This window comes from Chelonia mydas, chromosome 15 (assembly GCF_015237465.2).
Source record: "Chelonia mydas isolate rCheMyd1 chromosome 15, rCheMyd1.pri.v2, whole genome shotgun sequence".
Classification (NCBI taxonomy): Eukaryota; Metazoa; Chordata; order Testudines; family Cheloniidae; genus Chelonia; species Chelonia mydas.
In genome coordinates, this window is record NC_057856.1 from 24,503,414 (window position 1) to 24,527,332 (window position 23,919).

Below are 23,919 nucleotides of genomic sequence, written 5' to 3' on the forward strand. Positions count from 1 at the left end.
TGTCTGGCTCGGTGAGTATATCTGTGCAGCGTGTTTCCCAGCTTGGGTAGACAGACAGACACTAGCTCTGCTCAAGCTGGCGTGCTAAAAAGAGCAGCATGGTGGCGGCCCAAGTACAATCCTGCCCGACCCCTTGCGGGTCTTGGGTGGCTAGCCCAAGCTGCTGCCTGTGCTGCCATGGCCACGCTGCTGTTTTTCAAGTTAGCACATGCACATCTGCCTGAGTGGACAATTATATCACCCAGCAACAGCGTACATACCCTGTGTTCTCCCTCACCCACAAGGTATATGCCGTGTTTGGGGCCAGGATCTGTAAATCAGTGAATTCAGTGGAGTTGTGCAGCCGGATGGCAACTGAGGATCTGTCCCTCTGTATTTAATTTTCAAAGCATTTGGGGGTCTTTGAGGCAATGGGCACTATATCATAGAAGGACTTTAGTACAGAGAGAAAGATGTATCCGTGTAGCTATGAAATGAACTGAGAGCTGCTTGCCCAAACTAGGCAGACGCAGTTCTTTTCCAGCAATTTGTGCTCTGGCATCTCAAGACTCTCCTCTGGTGGGGACTAGAAAAGAACACTACATCCCTCCAGAGAGACCCTGTATTTGACAGACAGGAGAGGCTGGGCCCTGCTTTACATGCAGGCCTGACATTTTTGGATTCCCACTCATGTGACTGCTAGGAGTGAGATATTAATCAACACATAGACGCATAGCTCAGTTGGAGCAGTCTACAAACAAGACCATGTTAGCCTGGTGAGTAACTGGAATGCTGAGCTGGCATATGGTTTGTAGATTAGGCAGTGCCTGGGGCCTGCCAGCTCTCTCAAGCCAGGAATGTTTCAAAGAGGTGGTGAAATGGGCCCAGATTCATATAAGAGGGGATGAGGTGGAGCAAGTGCTGGATTCTGGCAGAAATGGGTGCAGGGCAGAGAGGGAGGTGAGAGTGGAAATGAATGCCAACCCCATCAGCATGAATCCCAAGGGCTTCCTGTGGGGTATGGGTGGGGCTCAGATGTGGGCAGGGATACCAGGGTCTCATGGCTTCAGACGGGGGGCATGCTGCTATTGGAACGGGGGGAGGGAGGGAGGGATTTACCGGGGGTCTCACACCTCTGTGGACTTTCCTCAGGGATCTCAGGATGTGTGTGGGTTTGAAGGGCCATGCCACCTGTCCGATTTGTGGGCCACCAAACCTCTCCCCCTAGAAGGGATGATGGCCTGCTTAGTCCTTAGGCCCTGCTGCAGCTTTTGATCAGGGGGTGGGGAGGAAGATATGGTAACTGGCCCCTAAGGGCCCAAAGTTGATGGGACATTTGGCCTGGGCAAGGCCTGACAGATGCATTATCCCCCTTCCCCCTAACCCCCCCGCCCCCCCCCCCCCAGACACTCCTCACTCAGAAGGTACCTTCCACGTATGGATCACCTCCATCCATGCTGTCTCCGTGGCACCGTCTCCCGCACGGGGCCCATTGTGGGGTAGGAGGTGTGAGGTGGTACCCAAAGGGACTGGCATGCTGTGCACATTGCCCCATCTTAGCAGGCATGTCAGGGCCAGTGAGTTGGGGATGGGTGTCATAGGAAGCCAAGGATTCTGGGGATCAAACATCCTGCTCATTCCATGGGCCTGAGGTGGTGGTGGTGAACCCACACGCCCTACATGGAACACTGCGATTTCCTCCTCGTTCTCCTCTCTGTCATGGACTTTCCCATGGGACAAATTTGCCCCGAGTAAGGATTTGATCTAAAGGGCTGTATCTGGACCTCAGTTGTTTACGTAGAATACCCTGGGGTGGGGACGTTTCTCATGTGGAGTGACAGGGGTGTTGCCCTGGTTAAATTAATGGACAGCTTTTCAGATAACAAGGAACCTGTTGCAAATGGGACAGTGCTGGGAACAGACGGCTCTGCCCTGCGTGGCTCCCAGATGACAGGCCTGCTACTGAGGGAGCTGGGGCAGCTTTGTCTGTAGATTATTTTGACAAAGGGCCAAGCACAGCCAAATAATTTTGACAGACTTTTTTTCCCACATGCATAATGGGGCAAAAGCAAAATAGAGCCGTTTGGCTCAGTGGCGCAGCACATACTTGCATCCAGACAGATGGATACGATGCTTCCCACTCTCAGCCCAGGCATGGACCCAGTTCTTTATATGCTGAAGTACCAGTAAGCATCAGCAGGCAAGCTAAGCAGAGAACGTATGCATTTCCAAAGGACTGTGGTTTAGAGCTACAGTGCCACTTCCATAGCGCCTTCTACCTTCCAGACACGAGAGAGGCCTTATTCCTGCAAGGATCTCCGTGTGGGCCAATCCCCATTGTGGCCAATGGGGCTTCATGCAGGCACAAAAGTCTGACTGCAGAGCTCTTTACACAATCAGGGCCTTTGTGAAGATCTCAACTCCCCTGTGAATGAGGTATCGTCCCCATTTCAGACATGGGGAAACTGAGGTACGATGGGTCTGGGACTGGACCAGAGTGACGCAGTTCCTGACTCCCAACCTTGTGGTTTAACCACCCATATCCTTCCCTGTTTTCATCCTCTGTCTTTCACCATCCCCCATGCCCCAACACCACATATGAGCTCTGATCAGGGCCCATTTCTGTTTCTTTGTTTTATGTTAATGTGAGCAAATGATTCAGCACCGGAATCTCTGCACTTTCCCTTCTTTGGGGACAGAATTTCTGGGCCCTCTGAGATAGCTGTGGATTGTGTGTCTGTGCGGGGAGGGGGACGACTCCCAGCTGCATAACACATATTTCTCTAGCAACTCTCCCTCCCCCAGAAAATCCTGGCATCATCTTGCTGTCCCTTTTTGGGACCCCAAAACCGCCAGAGTCCCCGTGTACCTTATGCAGCTCCGCGCTGATGGCAAGTACAACCCAGGAACGTTTTTTAAAGTTGTAAACAGTAAACCCACAAGTAAGTTCTGAGCAGACAACCTTTGAGCCTGATTCTGATCTCATTTCCACTGGTGTAAATCCACTGAAAACAACGGAGCTATGTCGGTGAGCTGAGAATCGGACCCTCCACATCAGAACTGTATTCCTGGGCAATCTTAGGAGTAAATTCTCTGCGGGGGCAACTACACTGAAGTCTGAGAATCTGCCCCTTGATCCCTGTCCACTTCATTCTAGCAGCTGGTTTCTTGTGAAAGCTGTTAACGTATGCTTGTTCTTGCAGCTAATGTTAGGGGTCTTCCTTACTGCCTAGCCATACAATACAACGTATACCTTGTCTTTCTAATAAAATGTATGGGATGCTTTGTAACATAAGTTCCAAGGTGCTTGAGAATAAAAATTAAAATTGTCATCTTTTAAATTTAAAAGATAGCTAAAAATCACTTTGTATTTCTAGGCTATAACTTCTCATGGGGTCTCTTGCCCTTATGCACAGAGCAGCTGAAGAATCCCCAACGTATGGCTTACTTGGGAGAATTAAAAGTAAGTTCCCCTGTATTCCAAGCAAAGTCTAATATAATGGTGTTGAGCTTGCGGTATTTATTACTCTGGCTCTAAATTGCCTTTCATATTTTCTTGGATCCCAAAGCTGTAGCCAAATTGGCTGGTTAAATGTGAATAAATGGTGCATTGTCTTCAAAACAAAGTCTGGCTTATTAAAAAAAAGAAGAGTTTTCATTTTTATAGTTAAAGTTAATCACACCAAACACAGGGAATGTGGACTGTAAACAGAAGAATGTCCCTGGGAAGTACATACAAGATCATTTCAGTATGTATGTCAAGAATTATCCCAGAGCTAGAGAAATTCTTAAACCTACCTTTAAAGCTGGAACAAAATAGCTGAACCCCAGCAAGATTAAAACGGGAGTTTTTGATAATACTGTAATAAGAAATGCCATGAAATATTTCCCAACTATTTTTCCAGGTACAACTAGACTTATTGTAACTGTACCTGATAGATTTTTGGATATTAGGAATATAGCTTATACATATTTTATTGTATTATAGCACAGACTGTTCTCAGCTCTATCTCGTGTAAATACCACAAATAATAATATAATAGGCGCTAAACACGCATGATTTAGTCTGAAAATAGCATTAACTGTTGATTCACCAGTTGCGCATGCTCTCTGATAAACTGCAAAGAGCAGGCAATTAAAACAGGAGCACAAATTCATGGATTGCATAATTACTCACAGATCTGTGAGTTCTCCTTAAATGGTGAGATGAAAGCTAATTAGAAGCTGACATTTAATAGTATGAAGCAAGCATCATTTTCCATAGTTTTACTTTCGTAACAGAACCAAGTGCAAGCACAGTATTTGCAGAGTGGAAATTAGATGGAACGAAATTCTGTTTATAGAAAAGTAGAATGATAGTCCCATACAACTAATAAATAACTTATTTCACCATTTTGCAGTGTGCCAACTGCAAGTCTGATTAGAGTAAATCTCCACTTATGGTACAGTCCCATGTCTCAAGCACTTGCATTGCTTCCTCCTCCATATTCGAACATAAGATTGCTTTTTATATGAGTGGGTCTGTGTTGTCTTCTACACCTACTAGAGCACAAAAGCATCCACCACATAACAAGCCTACATCCTAACAGCAAGGGCTCACAGCTAACATGGCTGTAATGTGGTGTCCAGTTGGCAAACAATTATAACATTAACCTCTCAAAATGCTGCCTAACATCCATGTGTGTCCAAAATCAAAGAAATAGCTGGACAATAGAATTTTGTTTTTCCATAAACCTTAGAAATATTTATTCTACAGGAGTCAAGAAGTAAGACCCTGGGGTAAATTCATCCAGAGTATTCCACTATTCCATTATTTGTACCCACTTATACCAAGGTTGAATTTGGTCCCTGATAAGTAAGGTGCTATTCTGTACAATCTCCTTTTCGGAGGGGCTGACCTAAGAGTGTACTCGGTCTGATAACTATCTTCATGGCAGCTCATCTGACTCTGTTATAGAGTTTTATACAGGTTTCTAGCTGTATTTTGGTCCAACACACCTTCATTAATCCCTCCTCACACATTTCATTTTATGACTGCATAACAAGGACCTGATCCTGCAAAGTCTTAGGCATGGGGTTACGCAAGTAGGTACGTCCCTGAAGTTAATGAAAATGTTAGTGTAAAATTACTCACATGCAGGATGAGGTGCCAAGTGTGGAACCTCAATATTTACTTTATGAATTTGTTTTTTTAAATTAAAACCCACCCTATTACTTTGGTGAGCAACAGTTAGTGCTCGTGTGAGGACTTTGGCATATTAAGGTATAAAAGACAGTTTTCAATAAAATGTTAAACACATCCTGAGAACCTGAAAACTGAAATGAAGGTGAACTTTCAGTGCAAATCTGCACAGGGGGAAGAAGGGAGTAGAGTGGTAACTGAAATTCATAAAGTGTAATTCTTTCCTATGGAGAGCTAATGTCTCTGTGCTGCGTAAAGTTTTTACTCTGTATTTAAGCCAATTAAATATGTGGTTGAATACATCAAAAAATGTTTGTTTTTTAACAGAAAAAATGTTTGAAAGAACCTTGGGCAAAATCCTTCCCTCCAGAAAATCCTCCTAAATCTCAGTCTTTAAAAGCAATTTATAATTCAACAGATTGAAATTGACAAAATGAAGCAGAACAAAAGTCATAATGAATCTGCTTAAATCCATCTCCACCCTCAAACACTTCACAGACCCTTTGTCAAGAGGATCAGAATCCGGCTTCTATCTAGATAGCTGCTGCCAGGAGTTCAATCCTGAAAACCAATAGAGCTGTACTGTTCAGCCACACCGTGCATGACTTCAAACTGCATCACTCTCTGAAGCACGATTCAGGCAAATAGCAGCAGCACAGAGCCACCTCTCAAGCAAAAACAACTTCATCCTTTGGAAGAGAACATGAACCTTTCCAAATCTTGTCTCTGATACCAACGGCCCTGACACATGTACATAAACGGTTCTGAATAGTGCACTGTTCCACATTCAGAGCAGAAATGACTGTAGCACTGTTGCTCCATGCTCACAAACAAATCGGACTGATTTGGAATGAAACCGTTTCAGCATAGCTGAGAAGCCAGCTCTGGTATGTCTAGTCACAACCTCAGACCTAGCCCCATGTAGCATTGCATTAAGCAGCCTTGTACTGTCTCTTACTACACAGAACCATGTCACCCAGGCCAGTGGTTCTTAACTAGGGGTGCACATGCCACTGAGGGTATGCAGAGGTTGTCCAGGGGATACATCAGCTCATCTAGATATTTGCCTAGTTTTACAACAGGCTACATAACAAGCACTAGCAAAGTCAGTACAAACTAAAATTTCATACAGACAATGACTTGTTTATACTGCTTTATATACTATACACTGAAATGTAAGTACAAGATTCATATTCCAATTGACTTATTTTATAAGTAGGTAGTAAACATGAGAAAGTAAGCAAGTTTTGAGTAATAATGTGCTGTGACACTTTTGTATTTTCAGGTCTGATTTTGTAAGCAAGTAGTTTGAGGTGAAACTTAGGGTACGCAAGACAAATCAGATGCCTGAAAGGGGTGCAGTAATCTGGAAAGATTGAGAGCCACTGAGCTAGACTGATTTCTTATTTCTTTCTTTACACTGGAAATTGAAGCATGTGTCTGATGTGTTTTAAATAGCAAACCCTTACTATGATTTATCCTCCAGCTCCCACTCCAAACTGCAAATAATTCACCACCGGGAAGTGATGGGGGCTCTGAATGTCCCCAGGCCCCCCTGAACTCTGTCACGGATTCTCCACCGGGGTCAAACCTTTGCCAGCCAGTCCTAACAGTACAGTAAGGAACTAGGCTGCTGGCTGCTTCCACGGTTTGAAGCTGGAGCAGGGGTTCCAGAGTTGAAGTGTAGCTGTCTTCAGGGAGGATTAACCCATGAAGTGCTCTGTAAGAGCCTTTTAATGTTTTGCCTCTGGGGTCACCAGTGGCCCATCCCACCTCAGGAAGCCTGGATGAAGAGAGGGATTCATCATGAGGGAGTCTCACTCCTCACTGGAGACCACATCCAGGTCACCCTGAGGTGCAAGGGGTTGGGTTTATAAGAGGGTCCATTTGTGAAACCTAAATGCAGGTTTGGATTTTAAACACCTGCCCCCCAATGCTGGAGGCTCCTGGAATCCTGGTTTGGGTCTGAGTTACTCTTCTCATTCCCTGCCTGCCTCTGACACCCAAACAGGCTCCTACAAAAGCCCTTTCTTCCTCCCACCCTTTGTCCCTCTTGTCTATTTGGATTGTAAACTCTCTGGGGCAGATCCCAGAACAAAAGCCTCCTAATGTGGCATAAGGGGTGGTCCTCAGTGAAAGATGGAGACAGTTCCCCACTTAAAGCCCTGAGGAGCTAGGAACAGGAACCACCCCAGCCTCTCACCCTTGGGAGGAAGCTGTAGGGCCCCAGGGCGCCAGGAAAGGCTCTTACCACTTTGCCTTCCTTGACTTCCTTTCTGGGCTCATGTCCTGGGTGATCCGTCCCCGTGCTGCTGCCCCCGGCTCTGCCCTCGATGATCCCGGGAGCCAGGGTGTAGAAAGGGGGGCTCGGGCTGGGAGGCAGCCCGGAATCCGGACTGTCCAGCAGGCCCTCCCGGCTCTTCTCTTTCAGACTCTCTTCCATTCCTTGCAGGTGCAGGTGGCCCACCATCTCTGGGCGGCAGCGAGGGGAGCGGAGCCACGCTGAAGAAAATCCGCCTCCTCCCTGAGCTTGAAGGCAGGAGGTGAAGGGCTTCGGGCACGGCCAGGAGCCCCACAGTCCAGCCAAGGAGCCGCCCCCGCTCTGGCACAGCGGCCCGCAGCCCGAGCTGACCCTGCGGGGGAAGGGAGCACAGAGGGCGCATCAGAGACAAGACCAGCCCTGATCCGCTCCAAACCTCGGTCACGCTGGGTGCCCTGCCGAAGGAAGGGGAGCCAGGGCGCTGCCCCCAGCAAAGGCCAGGGCAAGAGGCTAAAGGTGCTGAAGAAGGTTCCGTTCCCTCTTCCACTCCTACCCCTAGCCCCGGCGCAGAGCGCCCAGACCCTACCACCGGGGTAGGACGTCCCCTTCCCCAGCCCTGTCCCCGAAGCAGAGCGCACGTATGAGACCCTCTCGCTCCCTAGAGCAAAGCACACCGGGCCCCCCTCCGCCAGGCGCAGATCCCCTGGCTCCCCGCCTTGGGGATACCACCCCGCGCCCCTTGTCACCCATCGCTGAGCCGGGGGCCGAGCGCTTGGCTCACCCCGAGCCCCTCTCCTCGGAACAGAGCGCCCGGCTCTCCACGGCGATCCACCGCCCACCCCGGCACCTGGGCCACTGACAGCGCCACCAGGGCAGGGCGCGGGGAACGCAGGGCACCGACCCGCCCCCCTCCAGCCGCAGCAGCGCCCCCGTCTCCGCCCCGCACGGATCCGCCTCCAATTCGCCTCGGTGCTCGGTGCACGGGGACGGGCAAACTAGCCCAGCCCAGCCCCCCTCGCCTCGTCCTCCGCACGCCGGGGGAGCCGGGGGAGCGGGGGCACGGATCGAACCCCGGCTGCCTCGCCGGGCCACGCCAGGAGGGAAGCGGAGCCGGGTTGGGGGTTGGTGCCCCCCGTACTGTGCTTGGCTTGACCACGCTTCCTTCCTGCTGCGCCCCCAACACGCCCGGCAGCCACGACGGGGGCACGGGGCAGGCGACTGCCCCCCGCCTCCCCCTGGCGAGCCCACCGGGACCCGGCGCTCAGCGTTGGAGAACCGCCCCCCCCCGGGGAGTGGTGGGGGGAGAGGTGTCCCCCGTGCGTTTGCAAAGTGCAACCCGCCCCTGCTGCACCCCGGGGCCCGGAGCCCCGCACCCCGCCGCGGAAGGCCGGGTGCGGCCGGAGAGCCGGCGGGAGGCGCGGAGCCGAGCGCAAGCGGCGGCAGTTTACGTGCGGTGCAGCGAGCGGTCCCCCGCGGCAGGCGGCTCCCCGCAGCACCGGCCCGGCGGCACCGAGCGCTCGGCACTGGCTCGCGGCCGCCAGGGAGAGCTCTCCCGGTCCTGCGCTCGGGCGCTGGGGGGCTGCTGCCGCCGCCGCCGGAGAGGTCCTGGGGAAATCCTGCCGCTCGCTCTGGTTCTCCCCGCCTCCTGCCGCTCGCTGGTTTAGCTTAATGGGGTGGGTGGAGAACCAAGGGGCCCTCCCGAACCCCAGCCCCCCACCCCTTCTGTGCGTGTTCAGTCACTTCCCCGGCAGGGGAACGGGCTTCTCGCAGCCCCCTCGCTGGCTTTTTCGGCTACTGGCTCAGGCAAGGCCAACACACCCTGCCCCTGCAGCCGCAGGGCTTTTTTTGTGTGGGGGCGCCTCCCTCTGACCCTCATCCAGCTACCCCCTACACTTGCCTGGGTTCTTATTTATGGGCCCATCTGCAGGGCTGGGCATTGCCCAGGGGGCTGGAGAGCGGCTCTGAGAGCAGCATTTCCTGAAGGGGACTGGGGGAGAAGCTGGGGATGGTGCTTGGAAAATGGGCCTTTAACAACATATGGCAGGCTGGTTTCCTGAAGGTGGGAGCCACTGCCCTAGCCTGTCCTGGGGAAGGTTCCCAGTGGGCCGAAAGCTACACCAGGCCCTTGACTTTATTGACGCAACACTAATTTACATCAGCTGAGGTGCTGACCCGCCACATGCCAGGGCTGTAACATTAGGGTGCCCCAGCACTTCGACCCTTTGGATACCCAGGCTGGGGCTACCATGAAAAGTTAGGTAACCACAGCGACGTAGGTCAGGGCTGTGCACAAGCCACACATTGCGCGCTGTAACAGTGCTTACCTGACTCCCCCTCCCCTCCCATGGAGCAGCAGCTATCGATGGACAAACGCTTCCCATTGTTTGGGGTAGTGGTATTCCTACACCGTCAGGACAAACTCCTTCTGATGTCTGCAGCTACACCGGGGGTTGTGACCATTCCAAAAACTCAGCAAACCAATCCAGCACAGGAGGAAAAGCTTTTATTTTCACCTGGTTTCTGCAAAGAGAAACTGCAGAATCGGTTTTCTTACAGCTTACAATGTGGAGCGAATGTGTGTCAGTGTACACCTTGAAGGGGGGGCTAGGAGGAGCTGGCATTAGGTATCCACCACCTGCCTAGCCAACCTGCTAGGCACCACATTACCTTGCACCACATTACCTTGTCCTCCTGCTGCATGTGTTCCTCAGGCACCTTTTGCATCTGTGCATAACCTAGATTGTGAGAAATTTGGGGCAGGGCCTGGTGATAATAAAGAGCAGCTTTCAGGCCCTTTAGAGCAGGCTCTTGCCTCGTGAGCAGGCCTGTTGAATTCAACGGGACTGTTCGCTGTGAGTAAGGATGTCTCATCTTGGACCTAATGATACACAGCACAATGGGGCCCACCCAGGGCCTTGATTCGAGCCACTTGGCACTATGGTAAGGCAAAACCCACAAGGAGATGTTTTTGTAAGTTGGAATAACAAGTGAGGGGGCTAATTATCATAGTATGGACTATGTCTGGTACGGGTGGTTTGTAGGATCGGGACCGGAGCTAGATGCTAATAGTTGGGGAAGAGAGAGAGGATGCAACATAAAACAAATCATGTGGTTTGACTTGGTAGGTTAAGGACCTGGCCTGCTGCTTCCAGGAGGACTTTTTTTTAATACAGCATGACTTTGATTTTTATTCTCCAAAGGCCGGCTCTGCCACCCTTACCCACATTGAGTAATGCCTTACGGCCTGGTTTTTAACTCTATTTGGGCACCTGATATGTCAGGTAGTACCTACTGGGCTGTTCAAACGCACCTAAGTGTCTAACTCCCATTTAAACCAATGGTTTTTTGGCATCTAAATACCTTTACAAATCTGGCCCTTACTCCATACCCCAGTTTTATACTCATATAACTCCATCAACTTTACTGGCGCTGCTCCTGATTTACTCTGGTGTCCCTGAGTTCAGAATCAGCCCACTGACTTCAGCCTCCTTGAGTTGTTGGTGTGACTTTAGTGCAGTAAACTACTCAGTGTGAGTAAAGGAAGGCAGAGTCTGACCTCAAACGAGCCATGCTCCTGCACAGTCCCCTCCAGTCGCCGCCAGTCCGTTCGGGTGGTGGTAGAGGAACTTGGCTGTCAGTAAAACTAGATTTGATTAGGTTTATTCAAGTTCAGGTCAAAACAAAGGCCAAGGATGCCCAAAGCCACTCTTGGCTGAACTGAAGTGGCTCTCTCAGATTAGCTATAGTGATTTGTATGCACTGAGCAGTGCAGAAAAATGTAGCTGATTTATAAATGTCAAATAGCCAGCAAGCAGCCCACACAATAACCTCAGTGAATTATTACCTCTGACCCATTCATCAAACCCAGCCAATCATCTGGTAGTGCAGAGTGATTTAAAGCCTATTACTGTAAGAGCTTTAATGTCTCACACAGAATGGAGCTGATCTGCAAATGTCAAAGGGGGGCTGAAGGTCACAATGGCCATAAATTAGGCCTTGGCTTACCACCTATGGAGTAAGAGGATCCCCTGGCACGCTAACTCCCTTGAACATTCAACCGGTTAGCCCAATGCAGCCTGTCATCAACCCGCCCTCCTGAACTGGTGAGTCTGTACTGGCAAGAGCAAGCATGGTTCTGTGCAAGGCTGTGTGCGGGGCAAAGGTAGGGAGACAAAGAACTTGGGCTATGGAGAAGGGGTGAGGGAGACAGTTTCGCCTGTTATGGATTATGGATTGCCTATGTTTCAATGGAGCTGTCACCCTGAAGCTGTGTCCCGTGTCTCAACTGGGTGGGACCAGGTTAAAGAAGCCATTTTCATCGCCGTCTCAAGACATGGCAAAAAGGGACCGGTGTGGATCGCTGCTGGTTGACCGCATTATCCAGAAGACTTTTACCTGTGCCTGGTGACAGTGTGCCTGTGCCTTGCCCGAGGAAGGACTGAGAATGGACTTCAGGCTTTACCAGTTATCTTTGCTATCTCTATAGAGAACCGTGCATATGCATTACGAGACAGTCTTTCCTTACATGATCCCGTGCTGTTTTTTTTCCAGAGCCCCTGCCTCATTCGGTAAACTGGCTGGCCTGTGCGCTGAGGATGACTCGGGATCACGTAGAGGAGGCAGCTGCCTGTAGGAATAGCACCGCATCCATTGCGGAAGGTGGAAGGTGTGTATCTTAATGATGGTTTTAGAGTGGAAGGGAACCTAGCCACCAAATCTTTAGCGAGGGCGAGCCGGGCGTTTCAAAGTGTAGACAAAATCCATGGCCATCACGGTCTTCTGCTTGGCATCCTTGGGTCATTATTAGATGAATATTTGCCAGAATCCAGACTCAAGAAGGACTTCAGGGTTTGCTTCAGAGAGACATGAGTACGGCATACAGGTAGACAGGTATTGTATGGCATCCACCAAAATATGAAGAACAGCTCGGGGCTGTTATATAGACAGTGGAAATTGTCATAGCTCCAGTTTTAAGAACATCTTTTCAGCATGGTGACGTCAGAAGTAGGGCACCTCAAGGAACCTGTGGGCACCTGAAAAAATGCTCCCTCGTGCCGGGCTTGCCAGTTTAGAGAGTTGTAACGCCAGGAGTGATACGTTTCCAAGTTATGGCTTGGAAGGCAGGAAGGAGCAGGGGCATTGGGCCCTGAATGGTGTGGTTGAACCAAGAGGAAGGAAGAGAATGGAGGGAAGTTTTCCAAAATGGCTGTGTGCAGCCGGCACAATGGGCAGCCGTGTCCTAAAGAGACAGGCGGTGGCACAGCAGCCTGCCCCACCACCAGTGCTTCTGAAAGAGTGACCTTAGTTAGCAGGGAATGGGAGTACAAAATAATAATAAAGCACCAAATCAGCAAACCTCCAAGAAAAGCCGCATTTGTCAAATGGCCCACAGCTGTTATTTCCATCTCAGTTGGCGATGTGTTTTTAGCAGCCGTTATTAAGTTAGTCTTTGTAAACTATACATTCTTGCAACCCCCTGTTGTTTTTCTTCATCAGCTTGTTTCACTGAGACAAACAACATAGGACCTGATCTTGAGAAGCACTGAGCACCCCCACGTCGTTGGGAGCTGCCAGTACTCAGTATCGCTCCGGATCAGACCCTTACTACACCAGTCAGATGAGTCTGATGCCGGAAGGGCCTTTCAAGTGCATGCAGATTACAGCAGAATGGAACTGAACCGCTGCTTGGTTCATATAAGTTCACATAGGTGAGATCCACATCTGGTGTAAGCAGTCCTAGCTCCAGTGAAGTCAGGGGAGCCACACGCGTTGCATCAGCTGCGGGTCTGTCTGCTGAGTTCCATGCCGTTGTGCGTGGGATTTTCAGACAAGTCCTTACAAGCCCAGGTCCATTCTTTTCTGCATGGACATTAAAGATCTCAAGGACCATTGCGTGTAAGTGACAGATCTTTGCCCCATGTCCTTGGCCAAACTTTCTCCCTTTCTGGGGGTATTTTGCAATGTACTGGCTGTTCTCTTTCCAGCTGGTGGCTGCCCTCAGCAGGACTGTAAGTATAAAAGTGCTGATTCTCCTCTGGCTTATACCAGTTTCACACCAGGTCAGTGGAGTGACTCCTGCTTTACACTGGTGGGAGATGAGAAATAGGCTCAGCTTTCTCCTCTCACACATCTCCCCCTCATGGTCCCTCCACCGCCCACCATAAACCTCTCCCTCTCTTCCCCTTCACTGCCTTCCTTTGTTTCCATACTCCTATGCTTCTATTAATTCTTCCCCTCACCTGTCATCTCCCATCCACTCTGGCCCCCATAATAGCAATAAAAAACCCTGCGGTGCCAACCATCACCCTGCTCATTCTCTGTGTTATGTCCCTTTCCCGCACCTTTAATCTGTCTTGATTATTTAGATGTCGAGTCTTTAGGGCATGGGCTGTATTCTCTTCCGTGTCCCAGCACAACGGTGTTCCAATCCCGACTGAGGCCTTTGGTTGCTCCCAACATAAAACAGTCCTATAGTTTGTCAGTTGCATTGGACTCCTTCAGGCTAAGTGGTGCCACATCAGTCTAAAGTGTGAGGATGATTTTCCAAGTCTGACCAAGCTGCTGGGGAGGAAGAGGGATTGCAGGCCGCTTGGCTGTGTTTAATTAGTAAAGGGAAGCACCTGAGTCAAGCAGCCAGCTCTGGCATAAACAGCAGCCTGTGAATACCACAGAGAGGCAACAACAACAACAACAAGCCTTTGGTTTGGTAGTATAACTCTTTGGCGCTGTAATCTAGCCTCCAGTAGACTGCGTTAATGGCAAGTACCTAGGCACTTGGGTAATTGCAGCCTGGGAACTAAGCCACCTTTCTGATTCTTTGCTTCATGCTTTTGTACGCCACCCGCACCCCCCCTTCTCTGTCAGAAGGAGGGGATTCTTGCATTTGGGGGGATTCTCTTATAAAGATTGTGGCCAGCCTCTGAGCCTAGTCCAATCTAAAACAAGCTATTTGTTAGGCCAAATTCAGCCTGCAGGGACACTTGCATAAAGCCAGAGGAAATCAGTTGAAGTCAGTGTAGTTAATAGCGTGTCTGAGTGCAGATATTGGTCCACTGGCATCATTAGCGTTACTCTGTATTGAAATTGAAATCAGAATCTGGACCCGCTTCTTGGAGTGAAGCTCTGAGGATCTGCGTGAGATCAGACGAGTCCATTTGTCATCTGTGCTACCCATGTGATTATATTTCTATAAAATGCTGGTTGGTTTTTTGTTTAGGTCTGGGTTTTTTTGTGTGCCTTAAACAAAAATGTCTTCCCCAGACTCCCCCCTCTTAACTTTGTTTTCTTAAACTTGACTCTCTACGTTGCTCCGAGAGGGTTTATAAAATCCAGTGTGGAAAGAAACTAAGCAGGCTAAGTCACACAAGGGAGACATATCTGGGTCCATGCAGTTTACTGTGTGTCTGTCTCTTAGATGAGACATTAAGGCTGAGATTTTCCAACACTACCCTAAAGGAGTTGAACATTCAGTTATTGCCAAAGTCAATGGGAAATGGGCACTCAAGTGCCATAGGCAGTTTGGCATATCGCAGCCCCAGGGCCTAGTTTTTGAAAGGTCAGGTGTGCAATTGCATGTGTACTAAGGCACATGTGCGCACTTGCATGTTGAATTTGTGCATGCAAAATTACCATGATTGCATTCACAAATTGGGTGCTTGCACACTTCTCTCTGTTTGTGCCACTCAGGAGAGAGCTGGATGCTGCCAAGAATCTGGTTCAGGGTATGAACAGGTATATGAACAAAACCCGATTTGCCGTGATTATTTGCACAAAATTGTATATGCATGTTGGCATGCCTCACCTGGCTGAAAAACCAGACCTTAAACACTGTCTCTCTTTTTTCTCTAGCTATTCTATCAGCTCAATTTTAGTGTATTAAGATTGCAGCCCTACTTACATGGCAGAATGTCAATATCACGTGCTAAATTTCCTACTCCTGCTGCCAGCTTTGAAAGACAAATAAGGTTAGGAAAGAAAAAGAAATGATACTAACACGGACATCAGGACTTTTCCTGAAGCAGGCTGGGTGGCAAAATGTTAAGAATGTTAGGAATTTTCATTACGGCTCACCATTAAACTAGATCCTTTGGGAACACCCACAACATAACTAGACCCAATAAAAACGACTTGTCAAGGTTCCTTCCCCACTCTGAACTCTAGGGTACAGATGTGGGGACCTGCATGAAAACCTCCTAAGCTTACTTTTACCAGCTTAGGTTAAAATTTCCCCAAGGTACAAACTATTTTACCTTTTGCCCTTGTAGTTTATCGCTGCCACCACCAAACGTCTAATAGGTATATAACTGGGAAAGAGCCCGTTTGGAAACGTCTTTCCCCCCAAAATCCTCCCAAACCTTATACCCCCTTTCCTGGGGAAGGTTTGGTAAAAATCCTCACCAATTTGCATAGGTGAACACAGACCCAAACCCTTGGATCTTAAGAACAATGAAAAAGCTTTCAGATTCTTAAAAGAAGAATTTTAATAGAAGAAAAAGTAAAAGAATCACCTCTGTAAAATCAGGATGGTAAATACCTTACAGGGTAATTAGATTCAAAACATAGAGAATCCCTCTTGGCAAAACCTTAAGTTACAAAAAGACACAAAAACAGGAATCTACATTCCATTCAGCACAGCTTATTTTCTCAGCCATTTAAAGGAATCAGAATCTAATGCATATCTAGCTAGATTACTTACTAAGTTCTAAGACTCCATTCCTGTTCTGTACCCCGCGAAAGCATCACACAGACAGAGAGAGGGGCTTTGTTTCTCCCTCCCCCTGGCTTTTGAAAGTATCTTATCTCCTCATTGGTCATTTTGGTCAGGTGCCAGCAAGGTTATCCTAGCTTCTTAACCCTTTACAGGTGAAAGGGTTTTTCCTCTGGCCAGGAGGGATTTTAAAGGTGTTTACCCTTCCCTTTATATTTATGACACAACTTAAGCCACTCTTGGACGTAGCGATCTTTGTTTTCCTTTGAAGAGGTGGAGCGTGTGTCTCAGCTGTCGTTTGATGTGCTCCTGTGAATAACATTCCAAGGTGCTGTAGGTCTGAAATATCAGCATGGCTGGAGCCAAGAGGGCGTAGCTCTGTGTGCAAACAAGAGGATTGGACAAGACTAGGAGTGCAGTATGTTGGGTCTGATTCTTCCTGGTGGTGCACCTTGTGGAGTTGTGCGCCCCAGTGCAAAGTGAGTGTGAAACGTCACTGAATCAGGATGGTGGCTTGTTTAGACTTGCTCGACACTGGAGCAGTGATGGCAATGGAGGAGCAGGTGCATGCAGCGTTTGACCTGGAAAACGCACAGAGATAGAGCGCCCCCCTGCAGAACAGCAGGGCAGAGCTCATCCTCCCAAACTAGCCGACACAGTTCAATAGGGAATAAAAGCCCCTTCTTTCATAAACAGGCCCATTGCTTTCTTTTCAGGCAGCCTCCATAACAGAAACTCCAGCAAGGCAAGGTCTTTAGCTCTTAGCTGCTTGGACAAGCAGAGTCCACAAGCCAGAAAGAAGCAAAACAAAATATACACTTGGGCCTCAAGGAGCCCTCTCAGTGAGCAGAGAAAGGATCTCTCCAACACATCCACAGCCGCCCAATTACCATCCTACTCACCATACATATAGACTTCTTCTCTTTGAGCACCTGTGATGATTCCTCTGGGTTCAAGCTTCCCCCTTCATCAGGTAAATGTCATCTCACTTGAGGCAAATGGGTGCGGGGGGGAGCAGGTGGGAAAGACCAAGGTCATGAGGTTCCCTTTAGGATCCCAAATGGTCTGTCTAGCACCCCATCGTAGAAAGTCAAGTCAAAAGGAAACAAACTCTCTTCTATTGCTCTGGACTTAACGTAAATACAGTAAAGATGCTGCCATCATGTATGGTCAAAGACAACATGTGAAATGTTACTTTGGCAAGAGAGGATTATCTTTAAATAACTTCCTTAAAGTTAACTGGGCAGAGTGCCTTGTTCTGAGTTTTGATTGCAGCAGTCTATACAGTTCATTCTGCAGCCAAGACATGAAATAAGGGAAAGCTACATTCCAGAGTACATGCCTGATCCAAAGCCCATTGACGTCAATGAAAAGACTTCCATTCACTTCATTGGACTTTGGATCAGGCCCTCAGTGGAGAATATGCGATTGCCAATTGACTGCAGACAGTGTTTACTAAAGACCCATATACTATTACATGCTCAGGTCAAAGTACACCTTCCAAAGTCTCAGCACCAGCAAAGGCTCCTGCCAGTTAGCCTGTGAAATTTCCTCCACTTCTCTGTCAGAATTGCTGTGCTGTTATCTTGGAGGATAATCAACAGCAAAACCATCCATAAATCAGGAGTTACCAAGTGCAGATAAGGTGTTAAATTTCAGGCTCTCGAGGCCATTGTTTTAACAATGATAGTCGAAAGGGAGAGCATGAATTCTTTTACACGGAAAAAAATTTCTTGGAAAAACCACCCCCCTTTTGTTTGCCTGTGAATACACTCATGTGTTTTAGATTTCTGCACTGTTCTCCTGCCCGTTAGATGGGAGCACAACGCAACCTGAATGCTTTCACTCTCCCACCAAACCAGGAGATTAAAGCGCCACAGCTGGGCTTGAACCATTAAACCATTTCAAAAGACACAGAACTAAAGTGCTGCCTAATGTACAGACAGCCCATGTGAAGGGGCCTGTTCATTCAAGAGGAAGGATGGCCCACTAGTTAGGGTACTAACCTAGGACTTGGAAGATCTAGGTTCAAATCCCTGCCCTGCCACAGACCTCTTGTGTGACCTTGGGCAAGTCACTTAGTGTCTCTGTGCCTCAGTTTCCCATCTGTGCAATGGGGCTAATGCCACTGCCCTACCTTTCAGGGGTGCTGTGAGGATAACTACATTAAAAGAGTGTGAGATGCTCAGATACAATGGTGCTGGGTGGGCATATAAGTACCTTTGAGAGATTCTGCCGGCTTACTGTGAATTCAGCGCCATGCCTGGGGGACGTGCTGCACTGACACGCTTGCAGGGTGAAGTCCTCTGCCGAGCCACAACAGGTCCAGCATTGGCGGTGCTAGCTGCCTGCATGCCATCCCTTTCCCCATGTGCCTTTTCCTTTGTGGGACCATGGGCCTGATCCACAACCCTGGAGAGTCAATGCAAAGACTGTAGATTTCAGTAGGCTTAGGCTCAGGGAGATGGTCTCCATTCAGTTCTTGACATCTCTGATGAGGCAGCCAGGCAGTCTCATGGTTTTGTGAGGCAGGCATTTGTCTGCCAACTTATCTCATGTAGTCCATCAAATAGCCAGTAAACAAGGACGTTTGGTCACTCATGACCAACTGAGGCTGGATTCAAACTGTGAAGCTAGAGGTCAGTGTCTCTGTATCCCATTATTAATCCCTGAGCGCTCTAATCTCCTGCTGTTTTAAGTTTGGGCTTCTTGGGATGGCCATCCGTAGCATTTCTTTCCCTTGCTGCTCCTTCTTTGACGTCGTTTGCTGGTCCGTGATGGACCCTGCAGCACTATTTGTCTATTAAAACTGACTAATGTATTGTGTCTATTATTACACAAAGCAAGGTCCGACTCAAAGAAGATAATAGTTGAGCAATTGCTCCCTTCCCATTGCAGATAAGATACGGCTAACAATGGTATTAGATATAAAGAGGTAGTTCACTTTCTTGGATATAATGGAGTAGCTGGTGGATTGTGAGAATGTTTCTCCTCAATGTTTATCAGCCTGATTTCCAGAGGTGCTCCATTGAAGTCAGTGGGAGCTCCAGGCTTCCAGCACTTTTGAAAAGACCAGAAACTAGATGTGTACAGAATCACAGTTGAATTTAGATCTGAAATGGATTTAGTGCCAACCTCCTCCCAGGCCATGCATTCCTTTTCATTACCAAACCCTCCAGCAAGAGCATGAAAGGCATGCCGTTGTTAAAATGCAGGTTGGATAACTGGACTTATTTGGCTCTTTTATAATTAAAAATTAATAAAGTAATGATCAAGTAAGTTATCTAACCCAGGGTGTGGCATCTCAAAAGACTCATCTTTTTAAATAGCATGGTTCATGTTTCTACAGCTTTTCCAGTTGATGTTCTCTTTTCATTCACAAATAAAACATTGATTCTGCTGTGTGGGAATATTGTAAAAGGGGAAATCTGTGCCCTAAACCTTTATGATTAAATAGTGCAAAGCAGTAAAATCCTAAAGGAGAAGCCAGGTGATCATGAGGGTAACACTGAGCTTACTAAAATGTCTGAACTAATGGCTGCCGTCCCTCTGACATGTCTCGATTTAGAGCGAACACGCCCCTGGATGGCTTCCTGCAGTACTGCTTGGACTGCCTGATTCATAGACTGTTTCCCACTTCTGTTTTTCTAGCCTACTTAGTTTTGTGACAAGCAAGGGAAAAATATCTCAGTGGGAAGGAAGCTTCTGTTCTAGGACTGCTCAAAGAAAAACAAGCAATACCAGGAACACGCCAAAAACTACCCTGATATATTCAGATCCCTTTCGGAAAGTAAATAGTTTCCCAGATGAAGATTTTCTCCAAAACTGCAATTTTTAAAATGCAAGAAACATGTGATTGTGGGAAGAGCAATTCTAGTAAAGAAGATTAAACCCATTTTGGATTTGGGTTTTATGTTCCTTTTTAAATGGAAGGTGCCAGGTGAATGGAGGGAGACATTTAAAACACCAACAATGGTCTTCAAGGCTGAAAAACTTGAGCTCAACAGTTAATTGCTGTCATAGAGTCTAATATAGCTTATATGCCAACCAGCATATGGAGGTGACATTGCATTTGTCTTTTATTTATGACACGCACCTTCCTCCTGTGATGTCACACAGTAAATGGCAAACAGTGGCACTGGAACACGTTTACTAGTGGGGGTGCTGAAAGCCAGCCCCCTTACCCCTGCCTGCTCCCTCCCCCCACCCCCCCGAGCTGGGGCCAGGAGCAGGGCTGTGTCTAGGGGATGGGGGGGACCTGGAAAGGGCTAAGGGGGCCGAGGCTGGGCTCAGGCATTTGACTGACAACTTATCTCATGATGTCCATCAAATAGCCGGCATCTGGGATCCTATGTGCAGGGCTGGGAGTTCAGTCCCGGGGGCCGGGAGTTCAGTCCCGGCTATGGGGCGGCAGTCAGGACCCCACATGCGGGGCCAGGAGCAGAGCGCTGGACTTGGGGCTGGCAGCCAGAACCCTGTGTACGGGGCCTGGAGCAGAGCTGGGGCGGCAGCCAAGATTCCGAGTAGGGGTCCAGAAGCAGAATCCCGCGCAAAACCTGAGGGTGCAGCAGCACCCCACGCACCCCCGGTTCACGCGCCTATAATGGCAAATATATTTCCTTTCCAGGCGCTTTGTGGTCACTGACATTGAGCTACTGGACTGAAGCTGGGAAGGGGGAGCAGCGCATCCTGGAATGCCTGTGACAGGTCTGGCTCTGTGGGAAGAGGAGAAGCGGCACGGACACATTATGGGCTAGAACCAGGTAGGACAAGAAAAGGATCTGTGCATATTATGGGTGAGATGGTGATTGAAAAGCTAACTTCTTCCAAGAGGCTCTCTCCAAACTAAACATGGCCTTTAGTTCCCACTCTCAAATCAAAGGTGGTCCTTTGATGACCTCACCATCTTCCTTGGCCAGAGAGAGCCTAGAGCTTTGCATCCTGGCTTTTAAGATATGGGATGTTCGTATCTTATGTCTTACAGGTCACTGAATGAGGCACGAAGGCCAAATTTCCAGTTCCACACAGTTTGCCTTTTTTTTTTTTTTTAGCAAAGTTCAATCATACATGGTCATTATCTGCCTGGTCCCAAGTAACTGTCTCATCCAGCTTTGGGTGTCCTGGCTGTTTAGGTCCTTGCAATAAGCAGAGAAAGGGAGAAACTTTGATGCTAGTGCCAGAATGATGTTCTTGGAGGCTGAAGTCCTCCGCCTACAGAACTGGACCAGCATAGTCAGCAACTTGGCAAGCTTTGCCCAGCAAATGTGCCTCTTCCCACATCTGGTGATTCTTGACTGGCTTGTCTGTTCACTAAAACCCGCTCAAACTTTGCTCAGACTGCCCACCAAGTTTTAACTATTGTGGGTTTTGAGACATGGGCATCTGTCCACTGGGAACTGAATTGAAACCACTAACATTATCTGATAGACTGGGCTTGAGTTGATGACCTGGAGATGAAAAGCTCCGGATCTCATTCCCAGCCTTCTGAGCCATCCAATCCCCAACACCCCAAAGTCCCTAATAGTTCTCGAATAGAAAATAACAGGAGCCCAAATACTTGCCACGCAAAATTGAAGCTTAACCCATGTTTCTTATAGGAGTTACAGCAAACCTTTGTGGAAGCAGATTCGTTAATCTGTCTTTTGGTGCAGAGCACAATAGGTTTTCAGCTTTAAATCACCATTGTACAAGAACTAATGGCCCTTACAATGGAACTGACTGTGGAAAAACAAGCAACCTGAGCAATTATTTGGTGTATATTCCCAATGAAAACAACTCATATAAAGACATTGTCAGTAAAATGCATGATTGATCATCTGGGTCGAGCTCACTTTCATTTTCTTTCCAAGTTGCTCTAGTATATGATGTTAATAGTACTGCAATTATTTTAATGAACTGCACTAAGGGAATTTACAGTGTGAATAACTCTGATGCTGCCAAGCCAGGAACTGTGACAAGCATTTCTGACTAAGGAGTCAGAGATTACACACAAGAGGGGCACTGGCCTGGGTCTCTACAAACACCCAACTTTGGGAATGACTGAGGTATGAATTTACAAGGGTGCACTTTGAATACCTGGTACGATGCTATACATTCAAGGCCTGACCCAATGGTGCATTAAAGTCAGTGGAAAGACTCTCACTGGCTTTAATAAGCAATGGATTAGACACTCGAGCTGCATTCTTTACACATGCAAAACTCCCATTGCATTAAAAATTAATGGGAGTTTTGGGTGCGTAAAGAATGCAATATTGGGCCACAAGACAGAGAACTGTTCAGTCTGATGTTGTGCAGGGATACAGCCATGTCTCCTGTCAGTAACATTAATGGAAGGTACACAATTACATTCTTGCTTGATGGGCTAAATAAATGGGGTTGATTCAATCTCAGTGAAAAGCAGGCGCATCTCAGCTCCCTTGAAGCCAATGGGTTTATATTAGTTTAAAGTGAGGGGTAAATCAGGCCCAATTGTTTCCCTCTCCTAGGTTATGAGTGATCCAGTGCAGCTCTAATAACTGATCCACACTGCTACATCAAACTCAAGCTGAACTTTTGCGGGGGGCGGGGGTGGAAGGAAAGAGAGGTCAGGAAAAGTTGATTTAACTTAATACATATTTCTATGTGTGACTTCTGGTCATTTGCACCAGACTGGCTATTCTAATGCTATTCCTGGCTCAACGATAAGTGAGAACAGGGCCGGATTAAGATCTTTAGAGGCCCTGAGCACTGAAAAGATTATGGGCCCTCCCCCCCATGTAATTCAAAATAAAAACAATACGATACCGTAAAATAAAATTTTATTTTTTAAAATGGCACAAAACTTACATGTATGCTGAAATTAAAATAGCTTCTTTCTAGATTTTCTGATTGCAAAGTTCTGGATAAGTTCATCGAAGCTGACTCGACGAAGCATGTCCGCTTCCACACACAATAGGGAAAGTGAATCAAGTCTGTCCTGACACATTGTTGTTCTCTGAGGGTTTTTTATTCTTTTCAGCTGAGAAAAAGAGTGTTCTGCAGAGCAGTTAGTAGTCGTCAATGTGAGAAAAATACGTAGTGCGATCTCTACATTTGGATATATGCATTGTATTCCGTCTTTCAGTATTGTGCCATGAAGATCAATGTGACTGAATTTCATTTTTCCTGTTTCATTAAACTTTGCGTGCATATAACAGTGGAACTGCTGTACTTCTCCACAGAGATTCATGTTCAAGTCAACAGGGTACGACTCAACTAGCTTTTGGGAACCTTGTGAATATTGTTCATCAGATAAGTCCATATCATTTAGAAAAGAAAATCTACTTGATACTTCTTTGTACACTTCACCTCTCCTCTTCATACGAGCTTCAAGTGTATCAATTATAGCGTAGTAAGTAGATACACGAAATTTGTCTCTAGGATTCAATGCTGTTTCTGTTGCACTGCTATAATTTGCTTGTTTTATCCTGATTCGCTTGCGGGACTGGGCTTCTTTGTAGTTCGTATCAGGCAAGATAGCTTTTGATATGTCTTCAAATCTTTCGAAATCATTCCTCAAAGTGTGCAAGTGGTCTGCTAATGATTGACAGAGGTCTGCACATGTTTTCAAATCCAATTCTTTTTCTTGGAGAGCTTGACTCGTGTGATAAAAGTGTTGTAAAATTTCATTCCACATGGTCAACATGAATACAAACTCTAGTTCTTGCATCTTGTTTGCAATGTTTTCTGCCTCGCGTATAGTTTCTCCCTTTTGTGATTGGTCTTCAGCTATACTTTCTAATGCATCCACAATCTTTGAGTAGGACTCCAGAA

At 47.7% G+C, this 23,919-nt stretch overlaps 1 protein-coding gene and 1 long non-coding RNA gene across 3 annotated transcripts in view; one reads left to right on the forward strand and one right to left on the reverse strand.

Moving 5' to 3' along the window:
- Positions 1–9,237, reverse strand: part of RFLNA (refilin A) — a 30,911-nt gene extending 21,674 nt beyond the window's left edge. The window contains exons 1-2 of one of the 2 annotated variants that reach the window (XM_037878829.2): positions 8,870–9,237; positions 7,413–7,794 (exon numbers count right to left, since the gene is read on the reverse strand). In XM_037878829.2, the coding sequence (XP_037734757.1) occupies positions 7,413–7,631 (219 nt within the window). In that variant the 5' untranslated portion in view covers positions 7,632–7,794; positions 8,870–9,237. Of the gene's footprint in view, positions 1–7,412; positions 7,795–8,202; positions 8,759–8,869 lie in introns of those variants that run through there. The other variant, XM_037878828.2, reaches the window with a different exon arrangement.
- Positions 9,238–11,253: 2,016 nt separating this feature from the next.
- On the forward strand, positions 11,254–22,711 carry LOC122463051. The gene is made up of 3 exons (XR_006286030.1): positions 11,254–11,524; positions 11,973–12,087; positions 20,756–22,711. It is a non-coding gene; the product is annotated as an uncharacterized LOC122463051 (long non-coding RNA).
- The last annotated feature ends 1,208 nt before the right edge of the window (positions 22,712–23,919 follow it).